At 41.0% G+C, this 23,566-nt stretch overlaps 2 protein-coding genes across 17 annotated transcripts; one reads left to right on the top strand and one right to left on the bottom strand.

The window, feature by feature from the left end:
• Positions 1 to 3,913: 3,913 nt before the first annotated feature.
• Positions 3,914 to 5,368, bottom strand: LOC115985959. Its single transcript, XM_031108842.1, has one exon. The coding sequence runs from the start codon at positions 5,366 to 5,368 to the stop codon at positions 3,914 to 3,916; it is 1,455 nt and encodes a 484-aa protein (XP_030964702.1).
• A 3,470-nt stretch (positions 5,369 to 8,838) lies between these two features.
• LOC115984109 (CRC domain-containing protein TSO1-like) lies at positions 8,839 to 21,082 on the top strand. 16 transcript variants are annotated; one of them, XR_004090377.1, is made up of 7 exons: positions 8,839 to 8,989; positions 10,102 to 10,239; positions 10,465 to 10,588; positions 10,711 to 10,764; positions 10,873 to 10,949; positions 11,980 to 12,355; positions 12,529 to 12,740. XR_004090377.1 is itself a non-coding variant. In XM_031107018.1 (4 exons), the coding sequence occupies exons 1-3, from the start codon at positions 8,942 to 8,944 to the stop codon at positions 10,556 to 10,558; spliced, it is 441 nt and encodes a 146-aa protein (XP_030962878.1). In that variant the 5' UTR covers positions 8,839 to 8,941; the 3' UTR covers positions 10,559 to 10,588; positions 20,643 to 21,082. The 16 variants fall into 16 exon arrangements, 4 of the variants coding, with proteins under 4 accessions (XP_030962878.1, XP_030962877.1, XP_030962875.1 ...); XR_004090369.1 differs by having other exon boundaries at positions 10,076 to 10,239; XR_004090370.1 differs by having other exon boundaries at positions 10,076 to 10,239; positions 10,867 to 10,949.
• Positions 21,083 to 23,566: the final 2,484 nt, after the last annotated feature.

Below are 23,566 nucleotides of genomic sequence, written 5' to 3'. Positions count from 1 at the left end.
TGATGTACATCCATTTAAGGAATTTTATCGTCATTAAGCTTTTTAGGGACGATGTACATCCATTTAAGGAATTTTATCGTCGTTAAGCCTTTTAGGGGATGATCGTTTGTGCTTATCTTTGAAAACAGTGGCGAATGATTTGCTCAATAACACTTAAGGGATGCTGGATAATACTTATAATTCGAACAATTGCTTACATAAGATAGAAATATCAAATTGGTTTTACAATGAAGTTTACGGTTCCTTTTCGTAATACCTCTTTAGATGTTCGACGTTCCACGGACGAGGTAGTCTTTTTCCTTTTAAATCCTCCAGGTGGTAGCTGCCCTGACGCGAATAATGGACGACTCTGTAGGGTCCTTCCCAGGACGGTCCCAATTTGCCATGTGCTGGGTCCTTTGTCGCAGGGGTGACTTTTCTAAGGACGAGGTCACTAATGTTGAATCTTCTTAGCTTCACTCTTTGATTATAGTATTCTGCTATCTTCTGCTGGTACTTTGCCATTCTTTCAGCTGCCTGATCTCTAATCTCGTCCAGGCTGTCTAAGTTTTCCTTCAATTGGTTCTCATTGGTTTGTTCGTCAAAAAATTCCCTCCTTAAGCTTGTGAGACCAACTTCGACTGGTATAACTGCTTCTGTGCCATATGTCAGACTGAACGGTGTTTCTCCAGTTAGTGTCCGCGCTGTCGTCCTATATGCCCATAAGGCGCTTGGCAGTTCTTCAGGCCACATTCCTTTTGCCCCCACCAACCGGGACTTGATGATCTTCAGCAGGGTCCGGTTGGTTACTTCCGTCTGTCCATTGGCCTGGGGATGACCTGGTGATGAGTACTTATTTTTGATGCCCAAGCTCGAGCAAAATGACCTGAAGCTTTGGCTGTCAAATTGACGACCGTTGTCTGATATGATCGTCCTTGGAATACCGAACCTGCAAACAATATTTTTCCAAACAAATTTTTGTACCTTTGCTTCGGTGATTGTTGCTAGAGCTTCTGCCTCCACCCATTTTGTGAAGTAGTCGATGGCGACGAGCAGAAACTTCACCTGTCTCTTTCCCTGAGGTAAGGGACCCATGATGTCGATCCCCCACTGTGCGAATGGCCAGGGAGATGATATTGTGGTCATTTTCTCCTCGGGGATTCTTTGAACATTCCCATATCTTTGGCAACTGTCACACGTCCTCACGAAATCAGCTGCGTCTCATTGCATTGTTGGCCAAAAGTAGCCAGCTCTCATGATATTTCTGGCGAGGGACTTTGCCCCCGTGTGATCTCCGCAGATTCCACCATGCACTTTTTCAAGGATGTACCTGGCTTCCTCCTTTTCAACACATCTCAAATACGGTTGGGAGTAGCCTCTTTTGTAGAGTTCGTCATTAAGTATCGTAAATCTGGCTGCTCGTCTCCTTACCTTTTTAGCTTCCTCTGGATCGTCCGGTAGTCGTCCTTCTTGAAGGAATGTGACTATCGGGCTCGTCCATCCATGGTCTGTGTGGACGGAGGAAATCTGAAGTTCCAGTATGCTGGGATGGTTTTGTTCTTCCGTCTTCCAATCGGACCTCTTACCTCCGCTGTCCGTTGAGGCACTTCGGGCCACCTCATCAGCTTCTGTGTTCTGATCCCTGGGGATCTGGACGAACTCTGTGTAATTGAAGGAACTGATCAATTGGTTCGTCAGCTTGAGGTATTTCTGCATCCTTGCCTCCTTTGCCTCGTACTCCCCCCTTACTTGTCCAATGACGAGTTGGGAATCGCTCTTGAGTATAACATTCTCAGCTCCTAGTGCTCGAGCTACTCTCAATCCTGCCAATAATGCTTCATATTCTGCTTCATTATTGGTCACAGCGAATTTAAGTTGGACTCCATACTTGATGACATTCTTTTCGAGAGAAGTGAGGACGATGCTAGCTCCGCCTCCGCGTTGAGTGGACGATCCGTCAGTATTAACCGTCCAGATGTTTTCTACGTTTTCAGGGACGGTGAACTTCGCTATAAAATCGGCCAGTGCTTGTGCTTTTATCACCACCCTTGGACGGTATTTTATGTCGAACTGGCTGAGCTCGATTGCCCACTGCACCATTCTTCCTGCTGCTTCGGGCTTGTTCATTGCTTTTTTTATAGGCTGATCCATCATCACGACGATGGGATTGGCTTGAAAATATGGACGAAGTTTCCTCGAAGCCATGATCAGGGCGAAGGTGATCTTCTTTATACGTGGGTACCGTGCCTCGGCACCCTGGAAGGCCTGGCTAACGTAATACACAGGAAGTTGCAAACCACCATCTTCTCTAATCAATGCCGCGCTGACAGCCGTGATTGAGACGGCTAAGTACAGGAATAGATCTTCACTTTCTTTGGACGGGCTCAGGAGGGGCGGGTTGCTAAGATAACTTTTCAGCTCTTGGAACGCCGCTTCGCATTCCTCTGTCCATGAAAACGCCTTTTTCAAAGTCTTGAAGAATGGAAGGCATTTGTCTGTCGCCTTCGAGACGAACCTATTGAGGGCCGCAATTCTCCCTGTTAGGGACTGCACCTCTTTGACCGTCCTGGGTGAAGACATTTCTAGGATGGCCCTGACCTTTTCAGGATTTGCTTCAATCCCTCTCTGCGACACTACAAACCCGAGAAACTTTCTCGAGGAAACCCCAAAGGCACATTTGGACGGGTTTAGTTTCATGCTATACCGTCTGAGAGTATTGAACGTCTCTCTGAGGTCGTCCAGATGGTTTTCTTCTTCCTTGCTCTTGACGAGCATATCGTCAACATAAACCTCCACATTTCTCCCGATTTGCTTCTCGAACATCTGGTTTACTAACCTTTGATAGGTGGCCCCTGCGTTTTTGAGCCCAAAAGGCATGACCCGATAGCAGTAAAGTCCCTGGCTGGTGATAAAAGCGGTCTTTTCCTGGTCTTCTTCAGCCATTTGTATCTGGTTATATCCTGAAAACGTGTTTATAAATGTGAGAAGTTTGTGTCCTGCGGTGGAGTCTACTAGCTAGTCGATTCTGGGCAGCGGGAAGCTATATTTTGGGCATGCTTGGTTCAGGTCCGTGAAGTCGACACACATCCTCCACTTCCCATTTGATTTTTTGACCATGACTACGTTGGCCAACCACTCTGGGTAGTGGACTTCTCGGATAAATTCTACTGCAAGCAACTTATTTACCTCGTCCATCACTGCCTTATTTCGCTCGGGAGCAAAGACTCCTTTTCTGTTGGACAGGTTTCTTTTCCGGATCAACATTCAGATGATGCTGGATGAGGCTTGCTGGGATTCCTGGCATATCCTTGTGGCTCCAGGCGAAAATATCGAGGTTGCTCTTCAGAAAGCTGACGATTTCGCTTTTCGTCTTTTGACTCATGCTCGTCCTTATTTGGGTCGTCCTTGGAGGGTTTCCTTCAGCCAGATCTACTGTTTCAAGTTTCTCCATAATCTCTGGCGTCTTCTTCTTAATTGTCCACGTATGGTTTTCTTTTGAGGCCAGGACAGCATGGTAGCATTCCTTGGCCAGCACTTGATCTCCTTTAATCTCCCCGATTCCATGTTCTGTTGGGAACTTCACCTTTAAGCAGTAGGTGGAGATAGTAGCCTTCCAGCGATTAAGCATTGGTCTGCCAATGATCACATTGTAGGACGAGGGTGAGTCTACTATTAGAAAATTGTGCTGGTTGGTTACCTGAAGGGGGTATGACCCGGCCGTTACTGTTAACGTCGTGATTCCTCTGGGGTACACTTTGTCTCCGCTGAAACTGACGAGGGGAGACTCAAAAGGACGGAGCCTTTTTGGGTTCAGCTTTAGTTGTTGGAAAGCAGGAAGATAGATTATATCTGCTGAACTTCCGCTGTCGACCAGGACTCTTCGCGTGTTGAACCCCTCGATCATGATCATAATAACGAGCGGGTCATCATGGGGCTACTTCACACTTCTGGCATCTTCCTCAGAGAAATGCAAGTCTTCACTGGTGCGTCTTTGCTTTGACGGTGGTACATTGTGGACACTGTTTACCTGTCTTTGGTATGACTTCCTGAGAGACTTGAATGATCCTCCGGCGGTTGGTCCCCCGGCGATGGTCTTTATTTCCCCTAGTGCGCTCTGTGGACGAGGTTGGGGGCGATCTTCGTCTCTTCGTGCATTCACTGGCTGGCTTTTCTGTCCGTACCTGCCGAAATCCCCCCTTTTTACATATTGTTGTAGCTTCCCATTACGGATGAGCTCTTCAATCTGCTCTTTTAGGTCCCTGCAGTCCTCCGTGTAATGCCCATGATCTTTATGGAAACGGCAGTATTTCCTCTTGTCACGCAATCCAGGTGCTGAATGGAGTGGTTTTGGCCACTTTAGGGATGGTTCGTCCATTATTTCTGTTAGAATTTTATCTACTGGCATCACCAGCGGGGTGAACTTTGATGGACGAGGGTTTTTGTCGTCTCTCTTTCGATTTCCATCGTCATTCCGTCTGTCAGCCCGTTCCCGTTTTAGCCCTCTTCGATCGTCCTCCTTTTCTTTCTTCTTTTCCCTACTCTTGTCTGCTCCGTCAATAGCTGCCAGGGCTTCCTCCGCGTTCATGTACTTCTGAGCTTTTAACAGTGCCTCGGCCATCGTCTTAGGGGGGTTCTTTGCCAAGGATGCCACAAAATCCCTGGACTTCAATCCTGCTTTGAAGGTGGTGAGATGTACCTTGTCATCTGTCTCGTCTATTTCCAACATTCCTCGGGTGAAACGTGTCACGTAGGACCTTAGTGGTTCCTTCTCTCCTTGTTTGATGGTAAGCAAGTGGTCGGCAGTTCTCTTTGGTCGCTGTCCCCCTATGAAGTGACGGACAAAGGAGCTGCTCAATTGCTCGAAATTGCCAATGGACAATGTTGGCAACTTGTTGAACCATTCCCTGGCTGCTCCTTTGAGGGTCGTAGGGAATGAACGATAGAAGATCTCGTCAAGCGGCTGTTGGAGGCCTAGGGTCGTCCTGAAGGTATTCAGGTGATCCAAGGGGTCTTTCAGCCCGTTGAAAGGTTCCAGCTGGGGTAGACGAAACTTGGAGGGTACTGGGCACTCCTGGACGGCTATGGTAAAGGGCGAATCCGTCTTCCGAACGATTCTCTCCAAGCTTTGATCCGTCTTTCCTTTTATGGCCTTTCTTAGTTCGTCCATCTCTTTCCTCATTTCTCTCAAAAGATCCGAGCTTGCTTCCTCTGGAGTGCTGGTTCGTCTTCTGTTGCTATCTTCGTCGTCTCCCCTATCTGCACGATTGCTTTCCTGCAGTAGTCGTTGTTTCATCTCTTGGTTCTGTCTTGTGAGTTCTTCCACGGTTGCTGACAGCGACTGGATTTGTAGGGCCAGCGCAGCAGGATCTGGATTTGTACTGGATTCCATTTGGACTGGGGACAGATCACGTTTTGAATCGTCGTTTCCCACAGACGGCGCCAAACTGATGATGAATTGATCGTCAGTTGATTACGATCGTCCAGATGGAAGCCGTTCCTCGCCAAATCAATCCTCTGCAATCCGTGGACGAACGAAAGGAAGTAGTTTGCCGGCGTTGTGCCTGCAAAAAGGTCTCCGATGCCAAAGTCAGAAAGATTGACAAAGGAGAGCAATGAGAGTATTATGCTAGTGTGTTTTCTTACCCCACCCCTTTTGGGGTTCATTCTTTATATATGTGTGCTTGCAAGTCATTCCTTCTAGCCGCTGGTGGAGTCTTGATGGAGGCTTTAATCTAGCCTTGTAACGTCCATGCTGGGTGTTAGTGATGAGCTGCCATTCCCAACGGTCTGAAGGTTGATTAATGTCTTCATAACCGTTCCGCGAGGAGTGGGAACGAGTGTTCAGGTCTTTGGGGGACGACCTTCTCTTTCTGGACGATTTTAGTAAGGTCGTCCCTGTCTTGCATTGTATGGACGATTTCCATTTTGGTCGGGCGTATCAGATACACATGAAAAAGGTATCCACATTAACTACGTCCACAGGGTGGACAGATACATGAAAACTTATCTAAAAGTGAAGGGTTAACGGTCCAAAAAAAAAAAAAAAAAAAAAAGGACGGATGCATGTTCATGAACAAAAGTGGACGGACAAAAAAAAAAAAAAAATTGATGACGCGGTAACACTCAGTCATGTCGGCAAGTCCACAACCCAAAGTAGACGGACAAAATGCCTTAAGAATGGGACGCTAATAAAGGACTACAACGCGTCCCGAAGGTTGAAATTTCGGGCATCATGCATCCTGGGGGCAGTGTATCAATGGCCTACCGTGTAGAAGAATGCCCAATCCTACGTATAAGCATACGACAAATGCCAATGCTGCAGCAAGACCACAAGGCTAAACACTACAAAAGGAAGCTGGCAGACACCTAATCCTCATCCTAATGGGATGGATTGACAACCAAGGGTACTGACGATCAAGGATGCCAACGACACCTGATTCCCATACAAAATTTAAGTCCTTCTACCTATAGGTGGAAGGACGAGCTGAGTCACTTACGGGTGCCTTGGTCGAAATTTAAGTCTTTCTACCTACGGGTGGAAGGACGAACCAAGTCACTCACGAGTGCCTAGGTCAAAATTTAAGTCTTCCTACCTTTGGGTTGAAGGACAAATAACGCCACTAGCAAATGCCTTGGTACAAAATTTAAGTCCTTCTACCTACGGGTGGAAGAACGAACCAAGTCACTCACGAGTGCCTTGGTCAAAATTTAAGTCCTACCTACGGGTGGAAGGACGAACTGAGTCACTTAACGGGTGCCTTGGTCAAAATTTAAGTCTTCCTACCTTCGGGTGGAAGGACGAACCAAGCCATCAGCAAGTGCCTTGGTACAAATTTAAGTCCTTCTACCTACGGGTGGAAGGACGAACCATGTCACTTACGAGTGTCTTGGCTGAAATTTAAGTCCTACCTATGGGTGGAAGGATGAACTAAGTCACTCACGAATGCCTTGGTCAAAATTTAAGTCTTCCTACCTTCGGGTGGAAGGATGAACCAAGCCACAAGTAAGTGCCTTGGTACAAAATTTAAGTCCTTTTACCTACGGGTGGAAGGACGAACCATGTCACTTACGAGTGTCTTGGTTGAAATTTAAGTCCTACCTACGGGTGGAAGGACGAACCAAGTCACTCACGAGTGCCTTGGTCAAAATTTAAGTCTTCCTACCTTTGGGTGGAAGGATGAACCAAGCCACCAACAAGTGCCTTGGTACAAAATTTAAGTCCTTCTACCTACAGGTAGAAGGATGAACTAAGTCACTTACGAGTGCCTTGATACAAAATTTAAGTCCTCCTACCTATGGGTGAAAGGGCGAACTAAGTCACAAGTGTCTTGGTTGAAAGTCCTTCCACCTGTGGTGGAAGGACGACCAAGTCACTCACAAGTGCCTTGGTCAAAATTTAAGTCTTCCTACCTTCGAGTGGAAGGACTAACCAAGCCACCAGCAAGTGCCTTGATACAAAATTTAAGTCCTATAGAAGGATGAACCAAGTCACTCACAAGTGTTTTTGTCAAAATTTAAGTCCTTCTACCTACGGGTGGAAAGACGAACCAAGTCATTCATGGGTGTCTTGGTCAAAATTTAAGTCTTCCTACCTTCGGGTGGAAGGACGAACCAAGCCACAGCAAATGCCTTGGTATAAAATTTAAGTCCTTCTACCTACGGGTGGAAGGACGAACAAAGTCACTCACGAGTGTCTTGGTCAAAATTTAAGTCCTTCTACCTATGGGTGGAAGGACGAACCAAGTCACCTACGGGTGCCTTGGTCGAAATTAAAAGTCCTACTACCTACGGGTGGAAAGACTAATCAAGCCACCAGCTAGTGTCTTGGTACAAAATTTAAGTCCTTCTACCTACGAGTGATAAGACGAACTAAGTCACGAGTGCCTTGGTGAAAATTTGAAGTCTTCCTACCTACGGGAGGACAGACGAGCCATGTTAACCAAAAGGGCCTTGGCCAAGATTTAAGTCCCCTGGGCTATAAATAATTTTAGGCTAGCCTTTCAAAGACTGACAAGTCTCTTAGGATCCAAATTGAACCGTCACCCCACGGGGCCTTCCACTTCAAGATCACGGACCCATAGGGTGAAAGGGACAACTGAAGAGGAAAAATTATGCATGACGGAGCTATCTAGATGGAGGTGGCACGGACAAACGTGACATGTACAGACCGAACGGCCACGTGGCATCCAGCCCATTATTATGTGGTTTCCAAATAACCTTAAATGGAAAATACTTGCGACACACAATTAGCCCTAGTTTGTAGAATCCTAACATGAGTAGAATTCTAGAATATACACGCATTAATGAGTATCTTCCCCATAAGGAAAAGACTTGTTCCGCAAGTAAAGGAGTCTGATCCTACGCAACTATAAAAACCCAAAGACCAAGAAAAAGGTACGCACAATTTCTCTAAAGCTCATGCTCTCTAGCATTGTTGAAGCTCTCTTCTGACTTAATTTTCGGAGGGTCTTTGGCCGGTACCGCACCCGTACTCTCTGTAAGGTCTTTTTCTATGTTGGTCAGGTCTGGTATCAAGCGTGTTGGAACCGTATGGCTCATTGGTGATTTTTTCGGCATCATCATATAATAATCTTTGATTGTTTTGGACATTACAAACTTACACTAACATAAGACAATGCTAATAATTTAAGTTAATTATGCAATTTAACAAAGCTAAATTATAGATAGAGGTATATATTAAAAAGTAATTAAGAATGAAAATAAAACTAAAAGTCAAAGAAAAATGGTCCCCACATTGGAAAAAAACCAAAAAGGCCAAAAAAAAAAAAAAAAAAATCCTCATTTCCCGCCTTCCGCCCCTCTCATTGAATTTCATATTTCGTTCTCTCTCATCCTCTCTCTCTCTCTCTCACTCTCACTTCACACACTCACACCCACCCAGAGAGAGAGAGAGAGAGAGAGAGAGAGAGAATGTGGAGGAGCTCTTGGGGCTCCTCTGAAAATGGACACTCCAGTGAAGAACCAACTTGCCACCACTTCTAAGTTTGAGGTCTTTCCTATAAACCCTACTTTCTCTATCTTGTTTTTGTTTGTCTTAGTCATTATCATTGTGCTTTTTTTTTCTTTTTTTTTTTTTTCTTTTTTTGTAAAATAAAATTATTCTGTTTGGTTACCGAGAAATTGAACTAGAGAAAAACAAAACCCATGTCTTCAATTTCGCTATTTCCTCCATTTTACTCACCAAAATAAGAAAAACCCAACTCCCGTTACTTAAAAGTAGTTTGTGTTCAAGGGTCAAAATTCAATTTGGGGGTTTTAGTTCTCTTTGGTTGCTGATGCTGTAAAGCCTAAGGTTTTACCATAAATTCAATATCCCTATTTTCTGAGGGGGACAAAGGGTGTTTTGTAATGTTGTATTAAGATGTTGAGTAGTGGGGCTAAATTTGTTGTTTTGGATTCTTTAGGCATTGGATTTTTAGAACCTGGGGTTGCTATGATATTGTATTTCGAGGGATTTTGTTGTGTTTATATGTTGAAGTTTTGTGAATTGCCTTTTGTTTTTAAGTGTGAATGGGGTTTCACTATTGTTTAACAAGTGCATATTTCCATGTGGATGTTTTATAAGGTGTTTTTATAAATTTGGAGAGTAAAGGTGTATTTTGGTCAAAATGAGGTCCACCATCCACACACATGGGGGAAGGGACTAGGAGATTTAGCCAGATGCTTCTATGGACTTTATAGTTGCAATTTTTTTTCCTCCCAAGGAAATTCTTAAATAGGAGTTGGAACTTTTGGAGCCATTGTCTAGTGCAAGGGTTATGTCTCGGACTGTCAAGTGCAAGTGCACGGGTAGCAGTCACTTCATGCAAAAAAAAAAAAAAAAAAAAAAAAAAAAAAAAGAAGTTAAAAGCCAGATCTGTATCCAAGCCAACCCTCTCTGAATCCTAGCTAAGTGAGAGAAGCATTAGGTAGTGACCATTTTATATATTTGTAAGCAGTTACTTATTTTGGCAAGATGTTATTGTTTTTTGCTTGGTGACAATCTAATTTGTTTGCTATTGTTTTGGATTAGTTAATACTTGTCTTTATTTTTGAGGCTATGTGCTGGGAAATAATCCATGTTTATACTATGCAGGATTCTCCTGTATTTAATTACATCAGCAATCTTTCTCCTATCGAGCCAGTGAAGTCCATGCCCACTGATCATGCCTTTACTTCACTAACTTTTGCAACCCCTTCATTAGTTTTTCCTTCACCACAAATTGGTATCCACAAAGAATCTAGATTTTCAATTAGAAGGTAAATTTAATTTACTTTTTCTTGTGTCATTCAATCATATAACAAAAATTGTGCAGTTGTTATTCACAATTCAAGTTATACTGTTATCAGGCATCAGTTCTTAGACACTTCAAAAAATGAGTCCTCTCAGATTGGAAACAAAAACAATACAAGTGAAGGGGTTTTAGTTGCTATTCAACCATTTGATTCATGTACTGAAAATTTTGAATGTTGTACTTCTGCCAGTTTAGCAAGAGCGATTACTACTGAGCCAACTGATGAGCCCTCGGAACTAGTTATCTTCTACATGTTTAGCTTACCACTCTCTGCTAAATCCTAAAATTTCTCACACTTACCATCAGTTTATGAGGTATTTTGCTTTCTCTCATTATCATATTCTGCATTTTCATTTAATATTCTTATGTGAGGTTTTGGATCATTTTGGCTAGCTAGAGTGAGTATGTATATATATATATATATTTTTTTTTTCAGTTATCATTCTTTGTTCAACCCTAAAATCTCTTACACTTACTGCTTGTTGATGAGGTATCTCTCTCACACATGCATATTCTACTTTTGTGGTTCACTTTTTACAATTTTTTAAGAAAAGAAAAATATTCTTTCCCTTACTTTGTGTTGCCGCATAAGGATTAGGTGCAAATGGTAGGATGGTTAAGGAATTGAAGAAGTTACTTCTTTATCTCAGGTCCCACCTCAGTACACACTACAATGTGAGTTCCAGTCATTTTCTCTTCTATGACATTCTTGATTTTTGTAAATGTACACCACGTGTATTTGTTCTTTTTTGTTGTCTTCATCAACTATCATTTCCAATTCCACCAATTTGGATTTTGGAGGCTATGAATAATTTTTCCATTGTATAAATTTAATATTGAACCAAATGACAAATGGGTACTTTTTATTTTTTATTTTTTTGTATTTTAGAATAAACCCATAAAACAATTAGTCATATATATCTATACTGATATTGATTGAAGCTATTTATTTATATATGTTTTTATAATTATTTTTTTATTCTTTATTTATCTCGTATACAGGCAAATACAAACTTTTGTATCTTATTGAATATAAATATATATATATATATATTGTGGTAATTTTTTAGAATGCTATAAGGAATGTTAAATGCAGAAATTTTGTAGAGTTCTTTGATGTGAGTTTTAAATGTGTAAGGCTTGTAGTGAGCTGAAAATCTATAGATTACTTGAAAAGGTTAATTAGGATGACGATGTTGACAACATATTTGTCCAATCTCAATTGTTTGGATTGAGATTTGCTTTAGGTTGTGTTGATATTTCTATTTTGTGGCCAGGTATGCGAATCCTTGATATTTCTATTTTACATGACCCAATGTTTATTGTGCTAGTTATTTTTAAGAGTGCATAATTATACATGTGTTAGCAACAATTATTGTTGTTAGTTATATAATATGATGCTTTATAGGGAGTAGATAAAATGTCAGTTGATAAATTTTGGATGCATCATTCTACTAGATATATTAATGAGGTTTAAAATTTTCTTGAGTATGCATTTAAGCATTTAATAAATAAAGATATGAAAATCAATTATTTGTGCGTTGATTGTAGCAATAAGTATTGTTGGATTGAGGAGAAGGTCTAGTATCATCTTCTTATACAAGAGTGTCATCTTTTACTAGTGGGTCGTGTGTTTAACACAATCATATAAGAAATACATATTTATATTATATACTTTCATCATATTAATATTAACTAATAGTAGGTATATGTGGCAAGGGCTTATAAAAAAAAAAAGGCAGACATGGCAAGGGAAGGTAAAAGTAAAGGCAAAATCATCACACCAAAAGCTACTCAAGAGATTACTATTCTTTTTTACCAAAAACTGAATGGAGCTTGGACGACTTTTAGTGAATACCCAAGATCTGAGCTCGAAACTCTATAAGCAACCAAATGAGGAAGTGAAGAAAGAATTTGTAGAATTGGTGAAACGCTGTTATTCTGATTGGATGTTTCACATTAAAAATCCTATTTTTAAGAAGTACACAGAGAAAGAAGATCATTATAAGAATGGTCTTTCCTTCATTTCTACACTCTTTTGGAAAAAGATGGTGGATAAATGGATGGATGGAGATTAGGGGGTGAGTATAAATGAAATACTTGTCATTAATTCTCTCTATATCTCTTGCACTCTCTTTAACCATTATTTGTTATCATTTTTATAAAAGCTAATATTCTAGTGTATGAATAATGTTTAATGTTTTGATTTTTTGTTTGTTTGTTTGTTTGTTTTTTTTTTTTTTTTTTTTAAAAGGATGGTACTAGTAGATATGAAGAGGACAACTCAATTAATAACACGAGGGAGCTTGAAAACAGCTTGGAGGGTAACTCAGAGGAACACTAGTATAGATCTTGTCATAATTCTAGTTGTTTAAGTTTAAAACAAGGTTTAATTTCAAGATTTCTTTGTATATTCTATATTTTAAAGTTTGAAATTATATGAATTTTTATCTTTCAATTGATCAATTTTTAGTAATTATTGTACTATTGTAACATGATAATTAAAAAAAATTATATAAAATAATTAAAAATAAATAAATAATAAAATGTTTCAAAAATTATATAAAATATTATCATTGATGACATAAAAATTTGGTCATAAATAATTTTACAGTGACGACAAAGTCCCTCGTAATTTATAGAATAGCGATGCCACTTAAGCCCTTGCAAAAACATTTTAAGCGACAGCTTAATGTCGTCACTATTATTCCTAACTAATTGTGAGGGATTAAAAGCCCTCACAAATAAATTTTAGCGACAACATTATTTGTCTCTAAAAAGTATGTCGTTAATTTGAAATTTGCAAATAACTAATTGTAAGGGTATAAAGGTCCTCACAAATAGTTGTTAACGATGATTACTCTTTCTCGCTAAAAATAAGTGGTCGACTTTTCTCGTCGTTTGGTAATATATTTGCAAAGTTGGATTTGTTCAGTAACAAAAGTAAGTTGCTCTTATAAATTATCTATTTGCGAAGGCATGGTCGCAAAATCTCTTTTAGCAACAAGAGCAAATACGACGGCCTTCGAGGGCCACATGCCCTTGCTAATAGCCTCTTGTGACGATATTTGAATTTTTGTGAGTGCATTTTACCCTCGCTAGTAGACTCTTTTCTTTTAGTGGAGCTTAATTCCAGCAAAATTTCGAGACTTCTAAATGTGTGTGAAATCCCCCTATAAGACTGAGAAGGGCTCTATTTGTAGGAGTCTTGGGGAGGTGTAACGACATGTGATTGGCTATCATGAATGACATGTGTCATAATTTAAATGGAGGGACTTTATGTCTTGTCCTCCAAGGGACACATGACATTATTTGATTAGCCATTGTGCTATAATTTAAAATAACACATGACATTATTTGATTAGCCATGATGCTTTTATTTAAAATAACTCATGGCATCTTTTAATTAGACTGCTTATATCATTTAAATTAACACGTGCTAACCTTTGATTGGTTCTCAAGTATTCTTAGAAATTTTTATTCTTTGACATTGGGAATATTGTCATTGGCCTCTGAATAATGATAGTGACACTCACTAAGTAATATGTGGCTTCTTGTAATTATCTGCTTTAAATGTACTACATGAATTTAGTGGTCTGATGTGGCAATTTGTGTTTGGTAGAAAATTTCACTCTCTATAGCATGTTAGAAAGTGGAACACAAATTCTCTGTGGCAATTTTTGTGTTCCACTAATCATAACATGCCATGTGGTTGATTATTTAATTTTTTTTTTCCATTTTTAACTTTGGTTATTTTAGAAGGATAGTTAAATGAATACATAACAAATAGTGATTAATGGAGTATAAAATGAAACAATAAAAATGGGATAGGAAATTTGAATTGCCCATATTGTTCAAAAATAGTTGATGTTGAATAAAAAAAAAAAAATTTGATCTTCTATGGTAAAATCTTAAAAAGGCTAAGGACAGGAAACGTTTTCTCTTTAGGCTCCTACGGAACTTTAGAGGTGAAAAATAGTTTTGCCTGAAAAATAGTTTTGCCTTCAGGCAAATATTTCTCTTCGTCTCGGCGGTGGAAAAAGTCTTAGGCATCTCACCCATCATGGCCAACATGGATGAGATCGCAACTAAGTGCTCAAGTCTACGGTTGACGGAAAAAGAAGAGAGCGAGGTGGACCAGATACCACCAATGACGGAAACGGAACGTGTCCTGGTTGGAAAATTCTGTACAAAGTGACGTGTGAGCCTCAAATCGGTGGCGTGAGTGCTGAAATCAGTGGCGGACTGAGAAGAACTTTGAGGTATGCGATATGGGCGATAATAAGGTTCTTTTCCAATTTGAAGACGAGAAAGACCTTGATAGAGTTCTTTTACTCAGTCCCTAGATGTTCGACAAATATTTGGTGCTTCACCATAAACTTGGTGCAAGAGAGGCAGTCAACAAGGTGCAGTTCCACAAAGCGCCATTTTGGGTTCAGATTCATGGCCTCCCTACCATGAGCCAAACCAAGGAAGCGGGTGTACGTGTAGGGAGCATTCTAGGCAAGGTTGAGAAGGCGGACGTGGAGCATAAAGGTTTTTTCCTGGGAGGTTACTTATGCATCCGAGTGACGATGGACATAACTCAACCATTGTGTCGAGGTAGGATGGTCCGCATAGGTGGAGCTTTACTGAGGTGGTGGACTTTAAATACAAACGGTTACCCATCTTCTGCTATTGGTGCGGTAAGGTTGATCATGACGAACGTGACTGCATCCAATGGATTCAGAGTAAAGAAACTCTCAAGGTGGAGGATAAATAGTTCCGTGCTTGGCTGCGCGTATCACCGGATCGCCTTCAGAGACCATAGCTAGTCATTGCGTCAAAGCAGAGTAGTGTGGGACGTGAAGTCCCAACCGGTGAAGTCGTCGTCGGCGAGGGAGAAGCACAGACCGGACATGGGACAGAACTGGCAGTGGCCGACAAAGGCCAGACGCACGTGAGGGACGCCGTGGACCCCACTAGGCCTAAAACAGCAAGTACAACTACTCTATTTCCATGTGGGAAAGAGCAAACCCCAAGCAATCCGGTACGTACAAATTTTGAAGATCAATTGAGAGAGATTGACGCTGCCATTTTCGATACTGCTACAAATCTGCAAGATTTACAATTTCTAGATCCTACACCGAATTGTAAGGAAAACAAGGAGAAAATTTCGGATGTTTCAAAATTAAATGAAAGGGATAATGAGTAGGAGAGGTCAATGGACTTTCAGGTTGGGCCCACATCTGCAATGGACAAGATAAATATGGATGTGGATAGAGCCCTACCCACTCAAAATAATATCTTTATGGGCCAAAGCTTAAGTCAAGCCCAAGCCTTATTCTCTATTGGAATCCATAACCCAAGTCCATCATGTGAGACAAAAATGAGAAGATTAAGGAGCCCAGTTCAGAGAAAGAATAAAAAAGGTAGTAATGTGACAGGAAAGGAGAATGCATGGACAGAGGATCGGGTTATAAATAAAAGGAATGATGAGTCCACTTAGAAGGTGATGAACCCTGAAGATATTGAAGGGGGACTGAAGTGAAAGATACGTCTTCCTCTTGAGGAGATATCGATGGGGGAGGAGGTAGGGAAAAAACAAAAAATAGAAAGGGAGGTTCAGATGCTTAGCAAAATAATGGCAACACAACTAGGATCGGCAGCGGCTGCAGGACAGCCCCGCCAGGAGCAATGAGTGCCATTTACTGGAACTGTCGGGGGCTTGGGAACCCCTGTATAATTAAAGCTCTCCAAAAGGTGGTTTTGGAGGAAGATCCCACTCTGGTCTTCATCATTGAGACCAAGCTTGTAGTGTTAGAGATGGAAGACATTAAGAGCAAACTGGATCGGCAATAGGGTCTGGTAGTTCCTAGTATAAGGCGGGGTGGTGGTTTGGCGCTCTTATGGAGATGGTCCACGAAAGTGGACGTTCAAACTTTCTCTCCTCGTCATATCGATGCTATAGTTACTGATGAACATAATAACAGGACTTGGAGATTCACCGATTTCTATGGCCATCCAGAAACTAGTAAAAGGGAGGATTCATGGAGACTGTTGGAAGAGTTGAGCACGAGAAGTGAACTCCCGTGGCTTTGCATGGGGGACTTTAATGAAATATTACACTTAGGAGAGAAGGTGGGAGGTACCTTACGGCCTGAAGGGCAGATGAGGAGTTTTAGGGAGGCGGTAAATTTCTGCAACCTTCGAGACATGGGTTATGTTGGATCAGACTTTACATGGAGTAGGAGACTAGGTGATCGAGGCTGGGTTAGAGAATGTCTAGACAAGGCCTTGGTATCTTCTTCCTGGGTGACAATGTTCCCGGAAGTGAGACTACACCATGTGGCGGCATCGACGTCTGACCATTGCATGCTCGTCTTGAAAGCTCCACGGGCAAGGCGAAGGAAGCATAGGAGATCTAAAATGTTCAAGTTTGAATCCATGTGGCTTAAGGATGAACAATGTGAGGAAGTGGTGTTTGAAGCTTGGGAGAGAGGAAAAATATGGGTACACAAAATCTGTTTACGTAATGCATGGATGAATGTAGGAGATCACTTTCCTCTTGGAATAAAAATACGTTTGGACATGTGGGTCAGAAGATTTCAACATTCCAGAAAAAGCTTCAATGGTTGGAAGGGAGACGGGGTTGTTTAGTGGATATGGAGGAAGTTGAAGAAACAAGGGTGGAGCTGAATAGGATACTAGTGGTAGAAGAAGACATGTGGAATCAACGATCAAGGAATTGTTGGCTGAAGTCGGGTGATCATAATACTTCCTTCTTTCATGCAAAAGCCTCCAATAGACACCAGCGAAACACTATTCTCAGAATCAGGGATCCATGAGATAATTGGCAGGAGGATGAAGAGGAGATTGGCAGAATTTTTGTGGAATATTTTGAGAACTTGTTCACATCTTCTCAACCTGTTGTGAGTGCAGAACTACTTGATGCCCTCCAAACCAAAGTGACTGATAGAATGAATGCCAGACTTTTACAGGAGTTTCAAGCCTCTGAGGTAGAGAAAGCTTTGAAACAGATGCATCCTATGAAAGCGCCTGGACCCGACGACATGCCTCCTTTATTCTATCAGTACTTTTGGCCTACTGTAAACTCTTTTGTTATACAGACTGTGTTGGATTTTCTTAACCTTGGTGTAGCTCCCCCTAAATTTCATGAAACACATATTGTCCTTATACCAAAACCCAAGAACCTAGAAAGAGTGACAGATTATAGACCAATCAGTCTATGCAATGTGGCCTACATGTTAGCTTCCAAAGTTGTGGCAAATAGGTTGAAGTTGGTGTTGCAGGATATAATATGTTAAAATCAGAGTGCTTTTGTTTCAGAAAGGCTCATCATTGATAATATGCTTGTGGCTCATGAGATAATGAATCACATCAATAGGAAAAAGAAGGGAAAGTGCGGGGAGATGGCATTGAAGTTGGATATGAGCAAAGCCTACGATCATGTAGAATGGGGTTGCTTGAAACAAATCATGGCCAAACTGGGATTTCATGAGGATTGGATCCGCTTGATCATGAGATGTGTCTCATCAGTCACTTATGCAGTACGTGTCAATGGACATGCATGTGGTCAAATTGTTCCTACACGAGGGTTGCGCCAAGGGGACCCATTGTCACCGTACTTATTCCTGATATGTGCGGAAGGTTGATCAGTGTTGCTACACAAGGCGGTCCAAAATAAGGATTTAAGGGGAGTAGCGGCATTTGCTAGGGGGCCTAGAATCTCACATCTAATTTTCGCCGATGACAGTTTGATTTTTGGGAGGGCAACAGTGAAGGAGTGCACTGAAATCCAGCAGGTCATATAGGTTTATGAAGAGTCATCTGGCCAGCAATTGAATAGGAACAAGACCTCACTATTCTTTCGCCACAATAGCCAACGGTGTAAAGGAAACAATAAAAGCTATGTTTGGAGCACAGGTCATAAAGCCACATGAGTCTTATCTTGGGCTTCCATCCTTGGTGGGCAGTTCAAAAAGAAACACTTTCGCTCAGCTGAAACTTCGGGTGTCAAACAAGCTAGCAGGTTGGAAGGAAAAATTGCTTTCAAGTACAGGGAAGGAAGTATTGATAAAGGCAGTCACTCAAGCAGTCCCTTCTTATACGATGAGCTACTTCAAGCTACCCAACACTTTATGTGATAAGCTGACAGGGATGGTTAGGCAATTTTGGTGGGGGCAAGTGAAGGATGAGAAGAAGCTAGCATGGATGAGTTGGAAGAAGATGTGTTTGCCAAAAGAAAAAGGAGGAATGGGTTTTAGGGACCTGAAGCTGTTCAACCTTGCCCTATTGGTGAAGCAGGGATGGCGACTACAAACGAACACATCCTCACTCTTCTACCGTGTATATAAGGCCAAATATTTCCCTAGATGTGATTTTCTAGAGGCCAGTCTGGGGAGGCAACCATCCTTTGCTTGGAGAAGTATATGGGTAGCCCAAGACATTGTTAAAAAGGGAATAAGATGGCAGGTGGGTAATGGAGAAAATATTCAGGTATGGAAGGACAAATGGCTTCAACAGCCAAGCACTTCTAAGGTTGTAACACCTGAAAGCACAAGTCTGCAAGTGGTGAGGGTCTGTGATTTGATTGATGGGACCAGAAAAGAATGGAAGGGAGACCTGATTCGCCAATGTTTTCTCCCTCAGGATGTTGAAGCCATCCTCAATATCCCTTTAAGTGCTTACGGTGGGAGGGATCGCATGATATGGGCTACAACTAAAAATGGGAAGTTTACAGTACGGAGCGCTTACAAGTTGGCCCAAGCCATACAATCTGATGGTAATACACCTGAAAGCTCTGACCCTTCTGCCTTGAAACAAACATGGAGGCGCCTCTGGGATTTGAATGTGCCAAACAAGTTCAAACATTTCACCTGGAAAGCTTGCAAGAACATTCTAGCCACAAAAGAGAACCTAAAGAAAAGAAAGATCACTACAGACTACATCTGTGACTCATGTGGAAAGGAATCTGAATCCACTTGCCACCTTTTTTGGCTCTGTGATAAAGCCAGAGAGATATGGTCCACAAGTACATTGGTCTTTCCATTTGAAATTAGTTCAAAGTGGAAGTTTATGGATGTGATGTGGCAATTACAAAGGTGGACAGAATCATACCCGGTTTTGGTGGAACGGGCCATTGCAATTTGTTGGGGAATATGGAAGGATAGAAATAATGCCAGACATGGTGGAAAGCGCAGAGAAGGAAAAGCCATTGTTAGGAGCTCTTTAAGGGTGTTGGATGAATTTCTGGAAGTGAACAAGCGACCCTTGGCTCCTACAAGATAGTCTCCAAATGAGATAAAATGGAGTCCTCTACTACCGGGTCACTACAAAGTAAATGTTGATGGAGCAGTATTTTCCAAAAGGAAGCAAGTGGGTATTGGAGTGATAATCCGTGACTCGGCGCGTATGGTGATTGCCGCACTCAGCCAGAAGCTTGCTCTTCCTTTAGGGGCACTGGAGATAGAGGCTAAGGCAATGGAGTTTGGGGTTCAGTTCGCTTTGGATGTCGGGGTAAGGGATGTAACAGTGGAGGGAGACTCTAAGTGCATCTGCAACGCGCTTCAAGGACAAGGTGAGACGGCATCTTCGGTGCAAAACATTGTTGCTGGAACTATCCACCTTGCACGAGCTTTTAGAAACATTTGTTTTTTCTCATACAAAAAGACAGGCAAATGTGCGGGCCCACTTGTTGGCCCAATATGCAGCTAATATAGATAATTACGTTGCGTGGCTAGAGGAGTGTCCTAGTCACGTAGGACTTGCATGTAATCATGATGCTTCACCCTTTTCAAATGATGAATAAAAGTCAAGTCTTCCTATCAAAAAAAAAAAAAATCTTAAAAAGGCCCATCAAATTCCTTAACCCCTCATATTTTAAAGTCCATTAAAGATAGCTAACTTTTGTTGATAACCACGTTAATGTTGAGTAATTTACTTCAACCAAAATATGTCCAACTTGTCACTTCAATTTGTTCCTTAAAAGAGCAAAACACACCAAAATATTTTGCTCTAATTAAGGTAAACCTTACAAATCACCCTTCTCTTCACTGTAAAAAATGTGGACAGCATTTCTCTTCTATAAATAGCCTTTTGAAAATAGTATAAATCACTTCTCAACCATTTCATAAGTCATCTTTCACTGAACCCCAACAACAGAGAAAGCCTTGTAGTTATTAAATCTAACAAAAACCATGGTTTTCAAGGACTACACCTTTTTCTCATATGTCTTTTCAGCTATAGCTGTCATCCTCCTCACTAGCCACGCTCATGGCGTTGGCCTCTGTGACAATTCTCCTAATAAGCAAGTCTGTGATTCAATTGTCTATAATCGGACTAACCCTCATGATGCTGTGGTTGCAGCCTGTCACAAATTGGTTTACGAGACCAAAGTAGCAAAGAAGGCGGCTCAAGAGCAACCCAAGTCCACAGAAATTGATAATTGCATAAGGGATTTTGACGGTGCCATAACCATCACCAAACGCGCCTTGGAAAGCCTCAATAAGACTGACTACACTGGCCTGACGAACTACATGAGTGCCACCCAGGTCAACTACCAGGCATGCGATGGAGGGTTCCAGGGTTCTGGCAAAACCAATCCCATTGCCAAATCTACTAAGCACTTAGAGGACCTGTCTAGCGTAGGTGTGTATCTAGCGAGTTTAGTTAAATGAAAACGAGCTTGTGAGTTGTATGTGAGTGAATAGAAGTGGTATGAAGAAATTGTTATAAAAAATATTTTTTTAAAAAAATTGGATCTTTTTATCTTTTTACTAAAAATTTATTGGGGAGGCCATGTTTGTTGTATTTGTCTTGTAGAGCACTTTCTTGTGCCATTGTGATTTGAGAAAATTACTTTTTTTTTTTTTAAATAAACATCTCGACATTTATCTGTATAAAATAATATAGTACAAAGACGCCTTGAATTCCCTCGATGCCGATCAGCCCCTTTCCTCGAGGACCTACCTCATTGCCGCCCAGGCCAACTATAAGTTATGCGATGAAGGGTTCTAGAATTATTGGAAAACCAATCCCATTGCCAAATCTACTAAGCACTTACAGGACATGGCTAGCGTCGGTGCGTATCTAGCAACTTTAATTAAATGAAAAAGAGCAGGAGAGTGAGAGATTGGTGTCAAGATCTATGATGAGCAAAATATTTGTAACTATGTGCTGGTGCGAAGAATCAAAATATTTGTAACCTTGAATTCCCTCAATTGAACTGTGCAAGTAAGCCCTAGAAGTATTAGGGTAAAAACTAGATTTTTTTTTTTTTTTTTTAACCCAAATTTTTTTATAACCCAAAAAAGAAAAAAAAAAACTAGAATTTTTTTCCCTTTATTATTTGGTGAGACATTTGTTAAAATAACTATTGTTGATCTTAAGATGCTGAAAAAATGTCTAATTTTTTATTTTTTATTCTTATCCATACTACTATTTAAGGGACCTCTACTGCTTGGATTCATCATTTTTTTAGTTCAAAAATGCCCCTACATCCTTATATTTAAGTACAGATAAAACTATAGGACAATCTAGTAAAAATGCAAATCTAACTCCCACTAAAACATTGCCTAAAATATAGGACCATTCTCCTGTTAATTTTCAAATTACTTTATTCACTTATAAATTAAATTCTCAAAATAAAAATTATATATATATTTATATATATATATATGTAAAATAAAAACACAGTTTTATTGTAGTCTCTCTCTCCCTTTTATGGAGCTCTCCCTCTTGTGTTGGCACAAGCGTTCCCTCCCTTGGATGTGTGTGAAGGGTAATTTTTCAGTTTTCTTTAGCCAAAATGGAGGATCATGTGCCAGATAGTTTGGAGAAGATGAAGTTAACAATTGAAGAGGAAGAAACTATTGCCACTTTAGATGATGGAAGGTTGTAAGCTATTGAGAGTTGTAATCTGAGTTTGATTGGGAAATTCCTTACACGTAAGTCTTTTAACAAAATGGCGGCGAAGAATACAATAAGGTGAGCATGGCGATTGAATGAGTTAATGCAGATTTTAGAAGTGGGGTTGAATCTCTTTCAATTCAAATTTCAATCAGGATTTGATATGGATTGGATTTTGAGAGGAGGTCCCTAGTCCTTTGACAATCAACTGTTATTATTGCAACGGTGGAAGAAAGGCACGACTGTGGAAAATTTCCAAATGGAATCTGCCTCCCTTTGGGTCCAAATATGGGATGCACTATTTGATATGATTTCCCTTCAAGTAGAGAAGGAAGTTGGGAGTAGGCTGGGTGAGGTTGAGGAGGTGGAATGGAAGAAAAGGAAGGACGATTAATATGTTTATGGTAGTGCGAGTGGCTTTACCAATCTCAAAACCTTCTGAGGATGAGGGTTTATTGCTAGATCGGATGGTGAAAGGTCGTGGTTGTCTTTCAAATATGAGAGGTTGCCCATGTTTTATCATTTTTATGGAATTTTAGGTCATAATTTGAAGCATTGTGCAACCTATTATTAAATGGAGAAAAAAGGAGGACGAGTTGAATATCAGTATGGTGATTTTCTTAGGGCAGCGGGGGGTCGTCCAAGGGCTTCAGCAAGTAAAGATACAAGTCCTATGTCCAACATAGAGGAGTGTACTGGAAGTGAGGCAAAGTAGATTTTAGGCCAGGCAGAGTAAGGTGTGTTGATGGAGATGACAGCGCCAAGGAAGCCCAGTTTAGGAAACCCTAGTAGCATTGCTAAGGGTGATTCTGTGATTCAAGGAATGGATGTGTTAAGGACAAATTTTGTGTAATTGGCTAATCCTTTGACAAAATGCACTTTACTTGTAATTGGGTAGATCTAGGATGTGTTTAATACTTCAAGAAACATGTTGTTCAAGTCTAGTATTAAAGCCATGAAGATTGGACCAGGAAACCAGTGAAGAAAAGTTGTTCATTAAAGTTGGACAGACAGCTCGACAGTTGTGGATAGATAGCTCGACAGCTTCTCAACAGATAGTTATCTATCGAGGTTTAATGAGGCTCGACAGATACTATCTATCGAGGTATCTATTAAGAATTACGAAATCAGGATTTTCAGATCTGATTTTCGGCCCATGCTGACATGTATGTGTAGGGTTTCTTTTCTCACAACCCTAGACATATATGAGGCTTATTTTAAAGACCATCACATAAGAGAATACAAGGAGAACACATGAAAAATGTGATCAATGCCTTATTCTCTCTGAAAGAAGCTACTGCGTCTTTGTGTCTTAGGGTTTTGTAACCACGTGCTTCTTGATCTTCATTGTTAATGAAGTGAAGAACTTTGCAGCCAACAAT

Source organism: Quercus lobata, chromosome 4 (genome assembly GCF_001633185.2).
Source record: "Quercus lobata isolate SW786 chromosome 4, ValleyOak3.0 Primary Assembly, whole genome shotgun sequence".
Taxonomy (NCBI): Eukaryota; Viridiplantae; Streptophyta; class Magnoliopsida; order Fagales; family Fagaceae; genus Quercus; species Quercus lobata.
Note: the sequence above shows the minus strand (reverse complement) of the source record. Positions and strands in the feature narration are given on the sequence as shown.

Excerpts from the sequence above, each read along its gene's own strand:
- LOC115984109 (XM_031107018.1), top strand. The coding sequence starts at position 8,942 with ATGGACACTCCAGTGAAGAACCAACTTGCCACCACTTCTAAGTTTGAG. Across the intron at positions 8,990-10,075 it reads CCACCACTTCTAAGTTTGAG|GATTCTCCTGTATTTAATTA; the intron begins GTCTTTCCTATA and ends TATACTATGCAG. Across the intron at positions 10,240-10,329 it reads TCTAGATTTTCAATTAGAAG|GCATCAGTTCTTAGACACTT; the intron begins GTAAATTTAATT and ends TACTGTTATCAG.
- LOC115985959 (XM_031108842.1), bottom strand. The coding sequence starts at position 5,368 with ATGGAATCCAGTACAAATCCAGATCCTGCTGCGCTGGCCCTACAAATC.